Genomic DNA, 18,935 nt, shown 5'->3' on the forward strand with positions numbered 1-18,935 from the left:
GAGACTTGATTGTCACAGGCACTCTCGCCCCTCTCCTTGGGGACTCGCATCATTCTCTGCAGTCCCATGAAAGTGGCCAGGGTAGTTTTATTCTCCCCTCTTAGCAGATTTCACAGGACTGACTGGAAATGGGGTGTTGTGTTCTCTCTCTCCATGCTGTTCACGGTGCGGGGCGGACCGCTCAGGCGCCCCCCTGTTCTCTGTCTTATCTGCAGTGGCGTGAACTCCCCCGTCCTGTCTGGTCAGCCTCCCTCAATCCTGAGCCACAAGGATGCCTCCAGAACGGAGGAGGAGATTCAGCTTCCGGGGCCGTTCAGTTCTTGGCCTCTCTTGGGGCTGCCCCGTCTGCTTTGGACACGACTCTGCTATAAACTGGGCTCAGACCCACCAAACTCATTTCCCAGGAGCCACCAGCCAGCTGTCAATGCTTTTGGCCACAACGGACTTGGGCCGGATTTGAACAGGCAAACTGGAGAAGAATGTCTAGGCAGGTCTCTTTACTACCAGTCATGACGGCCACCAGCTCCTAGGGCGGTATCAATCAGTCAGCTCCGTTTTCATGCAGGAGTCCTGGGGTTGATTGCAGGGCCGAGGCTTTTGCTCCCAGGGGCTGGGAGAGGGAAAGAAGTATTCAGGCTCTTGGGGGCAAAGAAGAGGGTGCATAGCACACAGGGCCATGTAGGAGCTCAGAAGGACGTCCCAGCAAAGCCTACCTGACTGGAGGGAAAGTATGTGGGGTGAAGTTTTGGATGAGTTCATCAGTTCTCAGCTTGCTAAAGGAAACGGTTTTCACTCTTAGAGTCTCATCTCCAAGGCTGCAGCTCAGGACAGCATCCAGCAAACTGCAGGACTTTAAGCCTCGGTCTGAACCAAGCCTGGGTTTTTGGGTGGCTCGTGCTCACAACCTGACGACCAGTAGAGCTGCCTTTGTGAACGCGTGGCCAGTTCAGGAGGAGGAGACAGCAGCAGGAAGAAACCACCACTAGGAGGCCTCATGCCCTGCGCCACTGCTTGTCGGGACATTCTGAAGGGCACCGTGCAATAAGTGATCTGGGAATGAGACTCTGGGGCCTGCTTTACCGGACATGGCACAGAACGGAAACGCAGAGTAAGGAAGGGTTGTAGACGGCCTGGCTTGGGAACGGCGAGTGGCACAGTATGATATGGGGAGGGTTAGAGCCATGTAGCTTAGCATGGCATTGTGGGGGTTGGGATGGGGCAGCTTGGCATGGCACAGGGTGACCCAGCAGCCTTTGGTGCTGCATGGTTTAGCATGACACTGTGGGGTCTGGATGGAATCCAAATACTGCAGAGAAGAGTCCGCCTGCTACTCCACGGGCCAACTCTCGCTGGAGAATGAACACGTGGTCCTGCTCGGTCTGCTCTCCCCGGTGCTGGGCTGCCCTGTGGGCACGGGGGCTCCCCAAATGGAGACCGTGTCCACCGCTCAGAGCCTAGCACTTGTGTGCCTCTCTGTACTCCTGCGGATGGGGAGAGCCTCAGGTCCTGCCTGCCTGCCATTCCTGTGCGCTGTCCTGTCACTAAGTGAGCTAATTAGCCCATTAAGCCCCCTGAGACCTAGAATAAAGACAGGGAGATGGGGAGAGAGATAGTGGGAGAAAGAAAGATTCTATTTAAGCATCTTCAGTGATCCAGAAGTTTTATCTCTAATCTTTCTCTGTGCTACCACACAGGTGCCCTCTCAGCTTTCCTTTCCCAGCTGGTCTTTGGGGACTCAGGGTGGAAGCCATTCAGGAAACAAAAAGTACTTTTTCTCCTCCTTCTTGGCCTCAGAATTGGGTTGGATCAATTCAGCCAGAACAGTGGCCACTCTCTAAACTCCATGAGTCAGGGTACTATCCACCCCACCTGCACCGAGGCTCCACGGACACCGCTCAGATGTTTGTCTCCTGGCAGTATTTTGCAGATTTCTACTGAGATATGGATTTAGGGAAGGGCTGGGAGCTAGAGATATTCCTCTTGGTCTGTTATTGGCCAGTCATCACAAAGGTGTAGCGCGTGTCTCCAGGACAGGCTGATGTTAATACATCTCCATTAGTTATCCTGCAGTGGGGACATGCATGCTCTGATATGGCTATTACCCCTTCTCGTGCCTGCTGTCTCACATGCTTAGTCTCAAGGAGCAGGAATCCCAAATTTTGCTGGATTTGCAGCGTTGCTCTGGCCCAGTGATATAGCGTGGTCACTCGGCTTGCTAACTGACAGCCCGTACTGCACCAGCAGCCCTTGTGGCACCCCAGTGATGAGCAGTCCAGGAACAGCTTTGTTCCGCCATCCAGTTTTCTTGGGCAACAGTGTTTTGGTCTGTTTATGCTGCACAAATCACAGACAGACCTGCAGCCACCCCACTGGGGTATGAGTCTGTCAGATCTCACAAGCTAAGCAGGGCTGAGTACTTGGATAAAATGGAGACATCCTGAGTGCTGTAGGAGTTGGTACTGGTAATTTGATAGGTGTCTCTCTTCTCTCTGGGTCAGTCCAGAATCAATACCCAGACTACTGGGCTTCTGAAGATACCATCTCTGAGTTGAGTTGTGAAAGCAAGGTTCTGACCAGGTCTTGCTGGTAATGACGCCACACACCCTTCCTAAGAGAGGGTATAAATCTTGGTGCTTGGGCCAAGTCTTTCCAACTTGGATTGTTACTAGGGTGACCAGACAGCAAATGTGAAAAATCAGGACAGAGGGTGGGGGGGGGTAATAGGAGCCTATATAAGAAAAAGACCCAAAAATTGGGACGGTCCCTATAAAATCAGGACACCCTAATAGCTAAATTCTGCCTTCCTAAGGTCCCCTTGCAGTTTCAGTGAGGTGCAGGGTTCTTTGTCATTTTTTGTCTTAGATGGTTCAGCCGTGTCGCCGTGAGCCATTAGCCTGATGAAAGGGGCCAGTGCCCGGATACCAAGCAGCACAATAATGCTGGAAGTGTGGCCGCAAGAAAATAAAAACTTTTTCTTTTGACAAATACAGTTAAAGCTCCTGAAATTTAAGGACAATTTAGGGTGCTTGTTCTTCCCCGGTAATGGAGAAAAACATTAAATCCAAGACACATTAAAATAATAACCAGCTACTTAAATACTGAATCTGACATCTCCAGGTGTGAGGCACTCCCCTCCCTCCCTCCCCCCCACTGCAAACAAATTCCCCAGTGGAAGTGATCCATCTTAATAGCCCTCTCACTTTGTAACTGCACTCCAGCTCTAATCATTTCAATCTGATGGCGCAAACAAGGTCTGTGGGAGACAATGGCATTTAAACACCTGGCCGTACCTGGCAGGGAGACGGGAGCTGCAAACTGGAGAAATCTGTTGCAAAGTCACCTTCCCACAATGGAATCATTTGGGGTGGGGGGAGGGATAAACACTAAGTCTCTGAATTTCAGAGCCTAGTTACAATAATTAGGTGTTAAAGAAAGACGGCAGAGCATGAAAGCCAGGCCTCCAGCACCCTCCCTCAGCTGGGGGTAACCTCATACGTGCAATATGGTAATGCTGCTTTCATGTCCTTTATTCCAGGCTGAATTATTGATCGTGCTCATGCTCTGCTAGTCTAGGCTTGGCCTCCCCGATTCTGTCCTGGTTGGTCTGAGTTCACATAGGCCTGATTTAACCCAGACCAAAAATGGTCTCTAAAGCAGGGGTTCTCAACCTGTTTCTTTCCGAGGCCCCTGCAACAGGTTATAAAAACTCCATGGCCCACCTGTGCCACAATAGCTGTTTTTCTGCCTATAAAAGCCAGGGCCGGTGTTAGGGGGAACCAAGCAGGGCTTGCTGCTACCTGGCAGGCCGCCCCAGAACCGCAGGCCGAGGAAGCCTGGAAGCTAGGTGGGCAAGCTGGCAGGGAGCCAGGAAGGCTCCATTGGAACATCCTCGAAACGGATCTGGTCTCAACCATTTCAATTCGACCCATTGGCAAATGCCAAAGAAAAAACGTCTTGGAAATTTTTCCAGCCAGCTCTACATTTTACACATGTGCAACCACCATTAAAATGCAACTTGCAAATAACCTTCTCTCTGCCCCTGGAGCGCCACCAACCAAAAATCTTCCCTCATTTGTTCCTTCCAGGCTACACAAAGGATTCTCCGGAACTTTATTCACACCATTCAGACTTTCCACCATCATGCCTTCAACTTTGCTGCTCTGGCCCCTTCGCTAGCATAAACCTAAAATACCACCATTGGTTCCTAGCACAATTTAGCTAGCGTGGTTCTCGGAAAAAAAGAGTTTGAACTGATCCTCAGCTGGTGTAAACTGGGGTAGGATCAAAGGAGCCTTACTGATTGACACCAGCGGAGGGTCAGATCCCTTCCCATCTGTGGTAAGGAAAACCATGACTAGAGCCCTGCCTGGTTGACGCTAACACATATAGGAAGGGAACTAAGAAACCCACCGGTGTTCATGTCGAAATCTCTCCATGCTGAGCAGGCTGCTGCCTCCAGATAAAGCAGCTTGGTGAATATCTCAACCGTTATGGAAAGGTTACTAGCTAAAAAGGTAATTATTAGTTTCAATTTTCTTTTCTAACAGCTGGTTTGGAGAAAGCCTGGCTGTCGGATGCACAGTAAGGAAAGTTCATTTCTGCAGAAAAGCCAACAGGTTCTACACTGACAAGAACCCCAGCATTTTATTTTCTGGCCTGACAGCATTTCAGATGAGCTACACAAAAGCCCCTTCCACTTATGGGGTCGGGGGGAAGAAACCCACCCCAGATTTCTCCAAGCAGCTTTTTAATCCGGTGGCTTCAGAATAATTGGGGTCGTTAGAAATAAACCACTCTCTCGCACTTTTCTTTTTTCAAACATAAGGAAAGTGAAATCAAAATAACCAGGGACAGATGCTGCAGCAGAAAGAAAATTAAAAAAAATGGAGGTGGGGAAGATTTCAAGAGTTTCTTTCCTTCTGAATGGTACAAGGAGATCCAGTGACGCACTGCACCCGCTCACACCACCACACAGTAGCTGTTGCTGCTCTCTACTGTCTGCTTAGTCCCCTCCTCCCCATGTAAAACATCTTCACGGTGAGTGAAATTCACACCTGCAGAGGGCCAGCAGCATGAGGCCTATGAACCACTAAAGCCTTCAAAATAGGGGTTAAGCAGTGCGTAGGCCTCTGCCCAGGAGTGAATTTCACCCCGTGATTGTACGCATTTCTGGAGACGAGGAAACAGACTGGATATCTTAAGGAGGAAGAGGGAAGAGAGGAAGGGAACAAGAACACAGGAACACAAGGCAGGCTTGGGCATCTCTCTTTGGATAGTGGACAGAGGGAAACCAGCCTTGCCAAATCTTGCTTTCTTAAAGCCCCAGCTCCTGGAGTCATGTTATTTCATGGGACTCTGACGATTGTAAAGAAAAGCTTGGAACATGACCTAAAGGCTCAGAAACTAGATGACAAATAAAAAGCACCCCATGCTTATTTAAAAAAAAAAAATCCAATGATTTTTTGGGGCCTCCCTCCTGGTTTGAATGTTGGGGTTGGCCACCTGGGAAAGAGAGAGTCGAAGTCCCCCTCTGAGGATGGGCTTAGAAACGAAAAATGGCTGCCGCAGGGTCTTTCACAGTCCACTAATGCACTATTCTGGAGCGCTACATAACAAGATGGGCGGAGCTCATTGCTCCTGTAAAGTAGTGGTTTGTGCACGGTGTTTTGACTGTGCCCTCTAGTGGTTATGTTAGGTATAGTACTGCTTAGTAAAGGAAACTGCCAGTTGGGCTTTGCTACCCAGAATCCTTGCCTGGAGGCTTGCTGTTAATGATCCACTGTGCTTCATTTTGTACTTTCCTGGCACATCCAACCTTCAGCTGTCCTTTTTTTTAAAAATTAATGCAATATATCCCATAGGCGTGCAACATGTAGTCCCCTGCTGGGGCTTCACAAAAGGGTGCATGTCCCAGATGCCAGCTCATAGTAGCCACATGTGGATTTTTCAAGCGTGGGAAAAAAACCCAAATCAACATCACTTTTACGAGATTTAAAAATCAAAACTCGGGCTCCTTAATTTAGTGCTAGCAATTGGCTCTGAGTTTATCCACAGAATAAGTAGCGAGTGAGTGGCAACACCCCCTAGGCCACTTCCGTCTCCTCTAAAGCGACCATCTCCACAGTACGAGAGGCATGCTCCAAGGGTATGGCCCACTCAATCATTGGCCTCGTCAACTCCAGCCCAGGTTGGTAATGACTGAAGCTTGCTACCATCTGATGTCTGCTCCACTTGGGGCCTGCTGCGGTGGTGTTGTGGTGTGTGCAAGTCTGCTAGGAACTGAACTCAGATCCATCAAGCTCATTTCATGTAGGTTGCAGAGCAGATATCATGTGGTATCAGGCTTCGGTCATTTTCAACTTGGGCTGGAGTTGAACCAGTGACATAGAAGTGAGGGGTTTCATGTCCTATTCCCCCCACTCCTGCTGTCCTTTTCAGTGTTCTGATCAACAGCACCACAGTCATAACCGCAGTGAACAGCACGACTGGCTGCATGACTGATCGGCTGAGTTATCTCAGATTTTGCAATCCCCCTTCTCCCCAACAAGCAGCCGTTCAGTGCTGCCTTAAAGCCAAAAACTTTGTCTCCTGTTTTGTTGTGTTGCTTCTACCAAACCAAATCCTAGATCACATAAAAATGCACAGTGCCCCATTGTGGGCTACACGCTGCATAGCACATTTCTGCAATCAGGAAGAAGCACAAGCAAACCGTGAGAACACCTCCACACAAGCACATCACGCTTAACCATGGAGGGTTTCCTGGATCAGCTCATTGGTCCCACAAGGCCTGGATCCTGCCTCTAGCAGTGGCCAACACCTGATGCTTTAAAGGAAGGCACAAAACTCCCATAATGCATCCAGTCAATTGCACAGTGATGAACGTGGTGAGGAAGAGGGCAAATGGTGACTCTCTTCATGACCCCTGCAGTGAGATCAGTGTACAACCTGAGGTATGAGACCTGATTCCCCTTGTTATCCTAGCTAGTATGGGGACAAATGGTTATGAAATTAACCAACACTTTTAAACACTCAGCTACTTGCTGGCCTCCTGCAGCAGTGATAGAATCATAGAATCTCAGGGGTGGAAGGGCCCTCAGGAGGTCATCTAGTCCAACCCCCTGCTCAAAGCAGGACCAGTCCCCGGAAAGATTTTTGCCCCAGATCCCTAAATGGCCCCCTCAAGGATTGAACTCACAACCCTGGGTTTAGTAGGCCAATGCTCAAACCACTAATCTAGAGGATCACCCTTGTGGTCACCGAGAAGCCAAAAGAACTAGAGATGACCTGAGCTGCAAGATTCAGTGCTGGGTTTGAGCTTCCCTAAAATTTGGGGGTGTTCAGATCTGCAGTTTTCCTCAATATGCATGCATAACCCTAGAGCTCAGTTACCTCCATGCTATCCAGGTGGTATTCGTGGGTGGCAGATGCTGTGGTCATAAGCCTACAAAACCATTCCAGCCATATCAACCACCCTAGAGTTCAATGGAGTCACTCCAGATTCACACTAGTGGAACTGAGGATTGAGCCTGGTCTCCCGGCCTTGTAACAGGCTGGACCAAAAACTCCAAATCTGAAAACTGCCACACAGGCAGTGGCATCAAGCCAAGGCACATCCTCAGCTGACTCTGGGTGCAACTGCAGCGGAACATTCCTCTCTGGGTGCCATGTTACCGCCAGGACATCGTCCAATGGGAGGGAGTTCAGAGAGGAGCAACTGAAGCGATCAAGTGGCTGGAGGGACCGACTTAAGAGGGAATATTACAAGGGCTCCTCTGGATAGCTTGGCTGCACAACGACTACAGAGGCACCTGTGTGGGGCGGAGAGGGAGGAGAGAACAGTCTATAGTGATCTGAAGTGTGTTAGCACCCAGGAGGGATTATTTGGGCTGGGTCAAACAGTGGAACTGGAGCGAGGCTGGAAAACAGTGATGCTTTCCTAATTGTGAGCGCTACTGGAAGCTGGCATAGTCTCCCAAGAGCAGTTGTGGCCACCCCACAGGTTGGCCCCGTTCATGTTAAACTGGACAGAATGCTGTGCCCTCGGGACCAATCCTAGGCAGGGGGATGGAGTGGGTGACAGAACAGGTCTTTCCCCCCATCTCTACCAGGGGCCTCAAATCCAGACCTAAATTTCCCAGCTTGGGCCCGCCTCTGTTAAAGCCAGAGCCATGTAACAAACACGCAGTGCTGGCTGCCGTTAGCAGTAATGGGGTTTGCACCATTACAGGGAGGTGTGCAGCGGGGGGGAGGGAATCTGGTTTTGTGGGAGGCAGGTCGGGGGGAGCGGGGGACAGTACATACCATTGTACGCCAATTCTGAGAATTTCAAGGCGAGCCCCTGCTTGATTTTCCGCACCTCCCGGTCCATGGTGAAGGCCTCAATATCTAAATGAGCATGGTACAGGATGGTCCCTGCTGGGGTCTCGTAGATACCTAGCCATTTTTCCAGGCAGGGGAAACAGAAAAAAAAGAGAGAAAAACGAATGAGACCAAAACTGTCAGCAAATGACAAAAAATAATGACTTGGCTGACAGAAGGAGCCGTGCTTGAGCTCATTCAGTCCCAGCTTGCTGTAAAATGCATCTGTCATTATATTCATGCTGGGGCCGAGACAGTCCACTCCGCGCCGTGCGGAGAAAATGTCTAGATTCCCCTCTTTGAAGAGGCACTCTGACGAGGCAAAATGACAGGGTTTAGGAGCCGATCCCCCTGCCGATGCGTGCCCACCGGTCTGCGGCTGAAAACCTGTAATTAAACGAGCGACGCGGGGCACAAGCACGGGGAGACGGGGGCCTGAAATACCCTCCGCTCCCCTCCAGCGGCAAAAAAAAAAAAAACCAACACAAGGAGAACCACACGTCAGCTGTGAAGAAATGAGGCTACCTGGGGTACTGGAGTGCAACCTCATTTGGGGCTGTCGACCCCCCCGCTCCTCTCCCGCCCCTTCCCCCCCCCCCCGTTCTGAATCGCGGCGGAGCTTCGGAAAACAGCCGCCGCAAGAGAAGTTTAATTATTTTGATGACTGAGTGCTGTGGGGCTGAGCCGGTTGGGCTTCTCTGGAGGCAGAGGCAGAAAAGCCAGGTTCCTTTGTTCCAGCCTCTCTCGGCTTGGTTTACATTGATGTATTTCTGGTTAAATTTGAACCATGCCACTACCCTCATTCACCTCCACATCGCGCGTACACGATGCCTGCGGATGAAGCATGTATCCATCGCCATGTGCCGGACACAGCAGGTAGGCACTCAGGCATATTCTGCAGTTACACACGCCTGCATGGTCAAGTGACACACACACACACACACGCACCTCTTAATGTTTCAAGTGGCTCAAGTGGGATGGGAGATGTGACCTAGAGCATGGGCCGCAGCGCCACTCAGATTTGACCCATCTGCCCCTCCATAGACAGAGACAGGGTGTGGGGGGGATGGACCAAGTCCTCAGTGGTGCTGTGACCCCAGGCACCAGGTCACAACACCATTCCGTTTCAGGGCCTGCTCAAACAGTGGATCCAGGTCAAAATGTCCCTTTTGCGGGACAGGGGCTTGGAGCGTCAATGTGGGAGAGTCCCCCAAAACCCAGGACTGTTGGGAAGTAGATGTATGCACACGCGCGCACACACACACACACACACACAAAATCAGCAGGTCACACGCAGCATGCATGTTCATGAAGTGCACACACACACTGCGTGCCCAATAAATATGCAGAATGCACACACAGTAGGCTTAGCTACAAAGCACATACATGCAGCATGCATACCCTCAAAACACATATACACACATATCAGTCCATTAATGGCTATTAGCCAGGATGGGTAAGGAATGGTGTCCCTAGCCTCTGTCTGTCAGAGGTTGGAGATGGATGGCAGGAGAGAGATCACTTGATCATTGCCTGTTAGGTTCACTCCCTCTGGGGCGCCTGGCCTTGGCCACTGTCGGTAGACAGGACACTGGGCCGGATGGACCTTTGGTCTGATCCAGTCTGGCCGTTCTTATGTACACCCATATCTCAGGACTGTACATACTCACAAAGAATACCACCTGCCGTCTCTCCTCTCCGTCCCCATATTTCCAATATACAAGTGAAAACAGCTGTGCTGCACATACATTGTTGAACATTTCTGGTCCTGGCAAACAGCTAAAATACTGCTGCACAACCAGCAGGAGGAGCTCACACATTGTGTTTTGTTGTATCACACTACAAAAATAGATGCCTTAAAAAAAAAAGCAGCAACAATGTTAAATTGTTGTGGCTCCAAAATATACTTGAATGTACAATACATCTTGAGGAGTGGCTCTGACTAATGCTGTGAACTAGAGAGATATTTAAAATCAAGTGGGCATGCTGCAGGCTTTAACAGCTTTACAGGTCAATTCAATATCGCACAGTGGCAAAGTATTCATCTAACTGGAAAATTCAGCACAAACGAATGGGAGACTCTAACCCCCTGCAAAAAGGGCACAGAAACATGAAATGAACCAAAGCAGGAAAATGCCTTTGTCCAGGTTCGGGTACCTGAGAATGTTTGCTGCTCAGTAGATCCACAAGGGCTAAGGAGTCGAGGAACAATTTTAGACACAACGGATTTATCATGCCAGACTGGATCACTGGCCCAGAACATCCCAACAGGGACTGTCTTCTTGTTCTGATTTTGTACAGTGCCCAGCACAATGGGGCCCTGGTCCAGGAGTGCTCCCAGGTGCTCCAGTAACACATAAGGGAGAAACAGTAACAGGAAACTTGGAAATGGCAGAGATGCTTAATGACTTCTTTGTTTCGGTCTTCACCGAGAAGTCTGAAGGAATGCCTAACATAGTGAATGCTAATGGGAAGGGGGTAGGTTTAGCAGATAAAATAAAAAAAGAACAAGTTAAAAATCACTTAGAAAAGTTGGATGCCTGCAAGTCACCAGGGCCTGATGAAATGCATCCTAGAATACTCAAGGAACTAATAGAGGAGGTATCTGAGCCTCTAGCTATTATCTTTGGAAAATCATGGGAGACGGGAGAGATTCCAGAAGACTGGAAAAGGGCAAATATAGTGCCCATCTATAAAAAGGGAAATAAAAACAACCCAGGAAACTACAGACCAGTTAGTTTAACTTCTGTACCGGGGAAGATAATGGAGCAAGTAAATAAGGAAATCATCTGCAAACACTTGGAAGGTGGTAAGGTGATAGGGAACAGCCAGCATGGATTTGTGAAGAACAAATCATGTCAAACCAATATGATAGCTTTCTTTGATAGGATAACGAGTCTTGTGGATAAGGGAGAAGCTGTGGATGTGGTATACCTAGACTTTAGTAAGGCATTTGATACGGTCTCGCATGATATTCTTATTGATAAACAAAGCAAATATAATTTAGATGGGGCTACTATAAGGTGGGTGCATAACTGGCTGGATAACCGTACTCAGAGTTGTTATTAATGGTTCCCAATCCTGCTGGAAAGGCATAACAAGTGGGGTTCCGCAAGGGTCTGTTTTGGGACCAGCTCTGTTCAATATCTTCACTAACAACTTCAATATTGGCATAGAAAGTACGCTTATTAAGTTTGCGGCTGATACCAAACTGGGAGGGATTGCAACTGCTTTGGAGGACAGGGTCATAATTCAAAATGATCTGGACAAATTGGAGAAATGGTCTGAGTTAAACAGGACGAAATTTAACAAAGACAAATGCAAAGTGCTCCACTTAGGAAAAAATAAAAATCAGTTTCACACATACAGAATGGGAAGAGACTGCCTAGGAAGGAGTACGGCAGAAAGGGATCTAGGGGTTATAGTGGACCACAAGCTAAATAGGAGTCAACAGTGTGATGCTGTTGCAAAAAAAGCAAACATGATTTTGAGATGTAGTAACGGGTGTGTTGTGAGCAAGATATGAGAAGTCATTCTTCCGCTCCACTCTGCGCTGGTTAGGCCTCAACTGGAGTATTGTGTCCAGTTCTGGGCACCGCATTTCAAGAAAGATGTGGAGAAATTGGAAAGGGTCCAGAGAAGAGCGACAAGAATGATTAAAGGTCTTGAGAACATGACCTATGAAGGAAGGCTGAAAGAATTGGGTTTGTTTAGTTTGGAAAAGAGAAGACTGAGAGGGGACATGATAGCAGTTTTCAGGTATCTAAAAGGGTGTCATAAGGAGGAGGGAGAAAACTTGTTCACCTTAGCCTGTAAGGATAGAACAAGAAGCAATGGGCTTAAACTGCAGCAAGGGAAGTCTAGGTTGGACATTAGGAAAAAGTTCTTAACTGTCCGGGTGGTTAAACACTGGAATAAATTGCCTAGGGAGGTTGTGGAATCTCCATCTCTGGAGATATTTAAGAGTAGGTTAGATAAATGTCTATCAGGGATGATCTAGACAGTATTTGGTCCTGCCATGCGGGCAGGGGACTGGACTCTATGACCTCTCGAGGTCCCTTCCAGTCCTAGAATCTATGAATCTATAGATAATAATAATAATAATATCCTGCATACAGCAGTGGATAATACTCCAGGCTTCAGAGTGAAGAGCAACCACCTCCATCACACGCCTGACTGATGGGAGAGGGGAGGAGAGGAGATTCCTTCCTGACCCCCGTGGAGATCACGTACATTCTGCCTACTTGGTGGGGCACTGGTGACTAGGACAACTAGCAATTGATGAGTCTGCTACAGCCTTGGGTAAGAGAGATGGGTCTTTTAACTCAGGCAGTAGCAGCTCATGCATTAAGAGCTAGAGATCCCGGGTTCAAGCCCCCTGCTGCTAGTCCAGCCAGGATGTGGGCGTCACAATCAGGTAAGGCCTTGACACCTGAGTGGGAATTGCCCTTATCCTTGCTCACAGAGCAACCAGGCATTGAATTACCCAGCCCTGCCTATTAAAGGGAAGAAGAGAGGAAGAAACCCCACTGACCACCGAAAAGCCACGGCTAAAACATACATCTGTCAACGGGACCAGACTGGAGCCGAAGTCACGCTCAATTGCAAGAGGAGGTGTCATTCAGTTACACCTCTCTGTGGGTGACCTGACCAAGGGGAATCAATTGCTGCCTTTGGGCAAGTCAAGTGGGCCTCTCACTGACTCAGTTTCTCCACCTGTACGATTCCTCTCCTCCCACGATTTGCCTATTTTGATGATGACAAGACAGTCTCTGAACTGAATTGCTCACTAGACAAGCGTACAGCACCTAGAACAATAAGTACAAAAGAACGGCCATACTGGGTCAGACCAAAGATCCATCTAGCCCAGTGTCCTATCTTCCGACAGAGGCCAATGCCAGGTGCCCTGGGGGAAATGAACAGAACAGGGAATCATCAAGTGATCCATCCCCTGTCGCCCATTCCCAGCTTCTGGAAAACAGGCTAGGGACACCATCCCTGCCCACCCTGGTTAATAGCCATTGATGGACCTATCCTCCATTAATTTATCTAGTTCTTTTTTGAACCCTTTATTGTCTTGGCCTTCACAACATCCTCTGACAAGGAGTTAGCGTAATGCACATAAAATAATGCCCTGGGGGCACTTACTGGTACATTAGACCCTCTGGAGAGGCGGACGTATTGGGCTTCAGAGAGACTGCGGCAGCAAGGCAACTGCTCCAAACAGAACATTTAAAAGCAACACGTACCGCCAATAATACAATTAATATTCCTGCACCTTCCCTTAGAAGGTGTTAAAGTTAATTTGGACTGATCAAAAGCTTGTTTTTTATGTCTCTTTCCCTCCCCCACCCACATTTCCCCTCCGCTCGCGGCAGGGGACGCAGAGCAGACGAGCGCTGTCTGTCTGTTTCTTTATTATTTTTATTTGATTTGTGACAGAAATCTGATGCTAAAAGACTGCGGTTCCGAGCGCCTTTGACAGTCGGCGTATGAACCACTGCGCAAGGAGGGGAGAGAAGTGACAGCCGAGCTCCCAGCATTGCAATGGAGGAGACAAGAGACACCTTCAAAGTGACACTCACAGCGTCTCCAAGTGTCTATTTTCATCTCCCCGTGTTTACAGGAAAAAGACAGAGGTGTCAGCGATGCAGCCTGGCGGCGCTTCAATCACACCATAATTACTGCTGAGAAAGGGGATGTGGGGGGGAGGGGAAGTGGACGGGAAGAAGGGGAGAGGAACGGAGACAGCTGCTGCTTAAAATTTTCTAATTTGTAACCTCTACTGTCAGTTTACCGTGAACTGAACCGTTTAGCCGTATTGACTGTGATCTGTCAATTTCAACAGGGATCAATATGCTGACATGCCCTGCCGATTCCCGCCAAAAGGGGTCCAAAAGGGAAAATGAGGGGGACACGAGATCAAAAGTGAGAATGCCCCCGCCCCAGCCTCCTGCGTGATGCACAAGCTCACACGGACAGCAGACCTGGAGGGCCCCGGAGGTTTGACAGTCCGAGCTTTAGGGCAGGGAAGTGTCTGTACAGTGCCCGGCACAGCAGGGTCCGGAGCCGAGCTCAGAGCAAGGAGGATCCCACGGCTGGTGGCGGGGGGAACAAGAGAGAGCACTTAATGGCTACACTCTGGGATCCTGCTGGCCAAGCACGTCCCAAGGGGCCGAGTTACTAAGTTCATCCCTGACTGTGCAATCCCTCCAAAGTTCTTGGGGATTACGATCCGGGGTGGGGGATGGTCCCCGCCGAGCTCTATTCCCAAAGCGCCATCAGCTGCCTGGGGCAAAGGACCCCGCTGTGCTGCTACGCAAGCTAGCCTCCCTGCGTCCGCACCGAGGGGCTTGGGCAGGCCTGCAGTCAGGCAAGGAGGAAATGAAACACCCAGCTCTTTTGGCAGAGGCAGAAGCCCGACTGTCCCCTCCCTTCCCGCTTCCTCCCCGCCGATTTCATTTACTTCCCTAATTAGCCCCCCTTCAGAGTTAAAACGATAATTTGATAATGAGGCCATGAAAAGCCGCACGAGGCAGGAAAACGACTCCCATTTGCAGCCTGCCCTCTCGAGCTGCGGCGGCGCTTAGCTGGTTCGGCCCCATTGTCGCCGGCAGGCGGGAGCTGTGCTGCCAAGCATGGGCGCCCGGAGCACTATGAATTAGCCACCGGCCTCCCACTAAAACATAGACAACCAAACCTGGAAAATAGGGCTTAGGACACTGGTGCCAAGCTTCCCCGCTCGCCCTCCTCCCGGGAGTCCGTAACGAATTTCAGTGAGAGGCTTTGTAAAAATCAATACAACTGAATTTTTCCCTTCTCACCTCCCCCCCTTTGCTCGTCGGGGTGGACATTAGAATTCCCATGGCAATGTCCCCCCATTCCATCTCCCCTTAATGTAAGCGGTGACTATGCGATGGGTAATGGGGAAGGTGGTGATCCCCAGTCCCCGCAGCAAGGCCCTGGATCCCACAAGGAAACCATGTGCCCATGGGGAGCCCCAATGAAGTTAAGGGGCTTTGCCCAGGTATAGGAGTCCAGCCGTGTCCCTCTTTGCTGAATCAAGGTGTAAACCAGCAGCAGTCTAACCCTGCTGCACTTGGATCAGGAAGGAGAAATGACTATTGGGACTGGTCTCTCCCATGGCCCAGTTGCCTCTACATATTAAAAGAGGAGGGCAGCCGCTTTCTGCAGAAAGCAAGGGGCAGCCCTGAGGTGGAAGCCTAGCCCCACTGAAACCAATGAGAGTTTTGCCATGGGCTCCAGTGGAGCCAGGATTTCCCCCCTGGGGCGGGTAGGAAGCTGCCAGCATGTCTCTCGCTTGGGCACAAGTTGGGTGCCCCAGTCTATGATTAAAATACTTCTTCAGAGTGGCTCACATGCTTGTTCCCTTCTCTCTGGTTCCTTCCCCCACTATTATCAATCACCAAGACACTGAAAGAGAACTTCTCTTTAGATTCCAATCACCCACAGCCTCCTGTCCCCTGGGCCCTCGTTCATGGTACAGATCTAGGGGTCCTGGTATCACAATCTGGCACTCTTGGAGATCCTGTGTCAAAGCCTGGACCACGACTTCTCTGCACAGAAGCCCAGAAAAGTTTAATCAAGGAGCTGGTGAAGAACCAGCTTGGGAAAGCCTGTTCTGCATTCCCCTGATCGTACCAGAGATCTGCATGGCTTGAGGGGCCCTGAGCTTAGCTATGGAATAGCCACCATTCTGGCCTAGGTTCACAGGTTCCTGGCACGTACTTCCTCCAAAACTCATCCCAATTCTTCTGCGCTGACTTGTATAAAACAAATCCCGTTTTTTGTCCCTTCCCTACCTCCTGTGTCGGTCTGTCCCTAGGCCAGGAGCTCTTTGGAACAAGAAAGCACCTACCCCTCCACAAGTGCTACAATAACCAACCAACAACAAACTGTTTTCTAATTAGCAATAATAGCAGCATGGAAAAGAACAGGGGGAAAATGGTAATTCAATTCCCCCCCCCCCCATCAAAACTTGAAATTGACATTTCAAAATTCCTAACCAGCTCTTGAGAGTTGGTCACATGAATGGGAGAAGGGGAATTCAAACACTTTCCCTGTTTTTTTCCCTATCAAAATTTCAACCAGTTTCATGAATTCTCTCCCTGCCATTGTCCTAGAGGAGTATTCCTGCGATGAGGCCCAGAGGCTGCATCCCATGATCTCTGATGCCTGGTCTACACACCATTTTTGTAGTCACTAGACTGTTTCAGTTAGGGGTGTGATTTTCTACTAACAAAGAGTTACATGGTACAATCCATAGTGTGGCTTAATTCTCTCAGTATAAAGGAGTCTTTTACCGGTAATGCTTATTCCCCAGCCCTTCTGGGAAGAGCTATACCTATATACCTGCATCCACAAGGGGTGGGTCGTAGCGGGAGCTGAAGGAATATTTGGAGAAAAAAAAATAATGTTTCATTTAGGGCTGTCAATTAATCGCAGTTGACTCACGTGATTAACTAAAAAAAAAAAATTAACTGCGATTAAAAAAAAATAATAATCATGTTTAATCGCACTGTTAAATAATAGAATACCAATTGAAATTTATTAAATCTTTTGGATGTTTTTCTACATTTTCAAATACGCTGATTTCTATTACAACACAGAATACAAAGTGTACACTGCTCACTTAATATTTTTTATTACAAATATTTGCACTGTAAAAATAAGCAAGAGATAGTATTTTTCAATTCACCTCATATAAGTACTGACGTGCAATCTCTTTATCGTGAAAGTGTAACTTACAAATGTAGATTTTTTGATTACATAACTGCACTCAAAAACAAAACAATGTAAAACTTTAGAGCCTACAAGTCCACTCAGTCCTACTTCTTGTTCAGCCAATCGCTCAAACAAGTTTGTTTTCATTTATGGGAGATAATGCTGACTGCTTCTTAGTCACAATGTCACCTGAAAGTGAGAACAAACATTCACATGGCACTTTTGTAGCCGGCATTGCAATGTATTTACGTGCCAGATATGCTAAACATTCATATGCTCCTTCATGCTTCAGCCACCATTCCAGAGGACATGCTTCCATGCTGATGATGCTCATTAAAAATAATAATGCATTAATTAAATTTGTGACTGACCTCCTTGGAGGAGAATTGTATGTCTCCTGTTCTGTTTTACCCACATTCTGCCATATATTTCATGTTATAGCTGTCTCAGATGATGACCCAGCACATGTTTGTTTTAAGAACACTTTCACTGCAGATTTGACAAAACAGAAATCTCACATTGGTACCTTTTTTGTAAGGCGAGATACAGCACTCGACCCAAGGTTTAAGAATCTGAAATGCCTTCCAAAAATCTGAGAGGGACGAGGTGTGGAGAATGCTTTGAGATGTCTTAAAAGAGCAACACTCAGATGCGGAAACTACAGAACCCAAACCACCAAAAAAAGAAAGTCAACCTTCTGCTGGGGGCATCTGACTCAGATGATGAAAATGAACATGCATCAGTCCGCACTACTTTGGATCGTAATTGAGCAGAAGCGGTCATCAGCATGGACACGTCTTCTGGAACGGTGGTTGAAGCATGAAGGGACATATGAATCTTTAGTGCATCTGGCACGTAAATTATCTTGCGATGCTGGCTACGACAGTGCTAACCGAAAGCCTAATTGTAAAAAAGGCGCGGGCAGCACTATCTCCTGCAAATTATAACCAAACTTGTTAGTCTGAGTGATTGGCTAATGTAGGACTGAGCGGACTTGTAGGTTCTAAAGTTTTACATTGTTTTATTTTTAATGCAGTTATCTTTTGTACCTAATTCTACATTTGTAAGTTCAACTTTCATTATAAAGAGATTGCACTACAGTACTAGGTTGTAATCAAAAATAAATATAAAATGAGCACTGTATACTTTGCACTCTGTGTTGTAATTGAAATCAATATATTTGAAAAAGTAGAAAAACACCCAAAAATATTTAAGTAAATGATATATTATTGTTTAATCGCACAATTAATCATGATTAATAAAATTAATCTTTTGACAGCCCTAGTTTCATTCAAACCAAAACAACTTTCCCCCCCTGATATTTACCCTTAAAAACAAAACAAAAACACACAAAAAACTTGTTAAATTTCTAAACTTAAAAAAAAAATTTTTGTTTCAGCCAAAACCATTTGCCAAATTCAGCCCAAGTTTATGAATCATTTAGGCGGACCCGAAAATGCATTTTCCAGCAAATAAATTATTCATCCAAAATTTTTTGCCTTGCTCTAGTTGTACTATTTTCTCTACACGGGTATAGTTAAAACAGTACAATTTATGCATGTAGACCAACCCCAAGAGAACTCCACTGCGATAGCTGTTATACAGTCTGAAGTTTAACAAATGTAAACATATGATTTATGTAAGACCTTTCACACCATTGCTGATACCAAGAGATGAGCATGTGGTCTAGGTTTATGTGGTCCTGCCTCAGCTCAGGGGGCTGGACTTGATGACCTCGATGTCCCTTCCAGCCCTACATTTCTATGTACAAACAGTCCCTCACCTTCCCAACCAGCAATTTCCTCTCATAGAGTCATAGACTTTAAGGTCAG

General features: G+C 47.9%; 1 protein-coding gene across 1 annotated transcript in view; it reads right to left on the minus strand.

The window, feature by feature from the left end:
- ASS1 (argininosuccinate synthase 1) overlaps nucleotides 1-18,935 on the minus strand; it is an 82,375-nt gene that overhangs the window by 9,095 nt on the left and 54,345 nt on the right. Inside the window, exon 13 of the mRNA XM_054007834.1 lies at nucleotides 8,302-8,433. Within this exon, the coding sequence (XP_053863809.1) occupies nucleotides 8,302-8,433 (132 nt within the window). The remainder of the gene's footprint in view (nucleotides 1-8,301; nucleotides 8,434-18,935) is intronic.

This window comes from Malaclemys terrapin, chromosome 17, assembly GCF_027887155.1.
Source record: "Malaclemys terrapin pileata isolate rMalTer1 chromosome 17, rMalTer1.hap1, whole genome shotgun sequence".
NCBI classification, from domain to species: domain Eukaryota; kingdom Metazoa; phylum Chordata; order Testudines; family Emydidae; genus Malaclemys; species Malaclemys terrapin.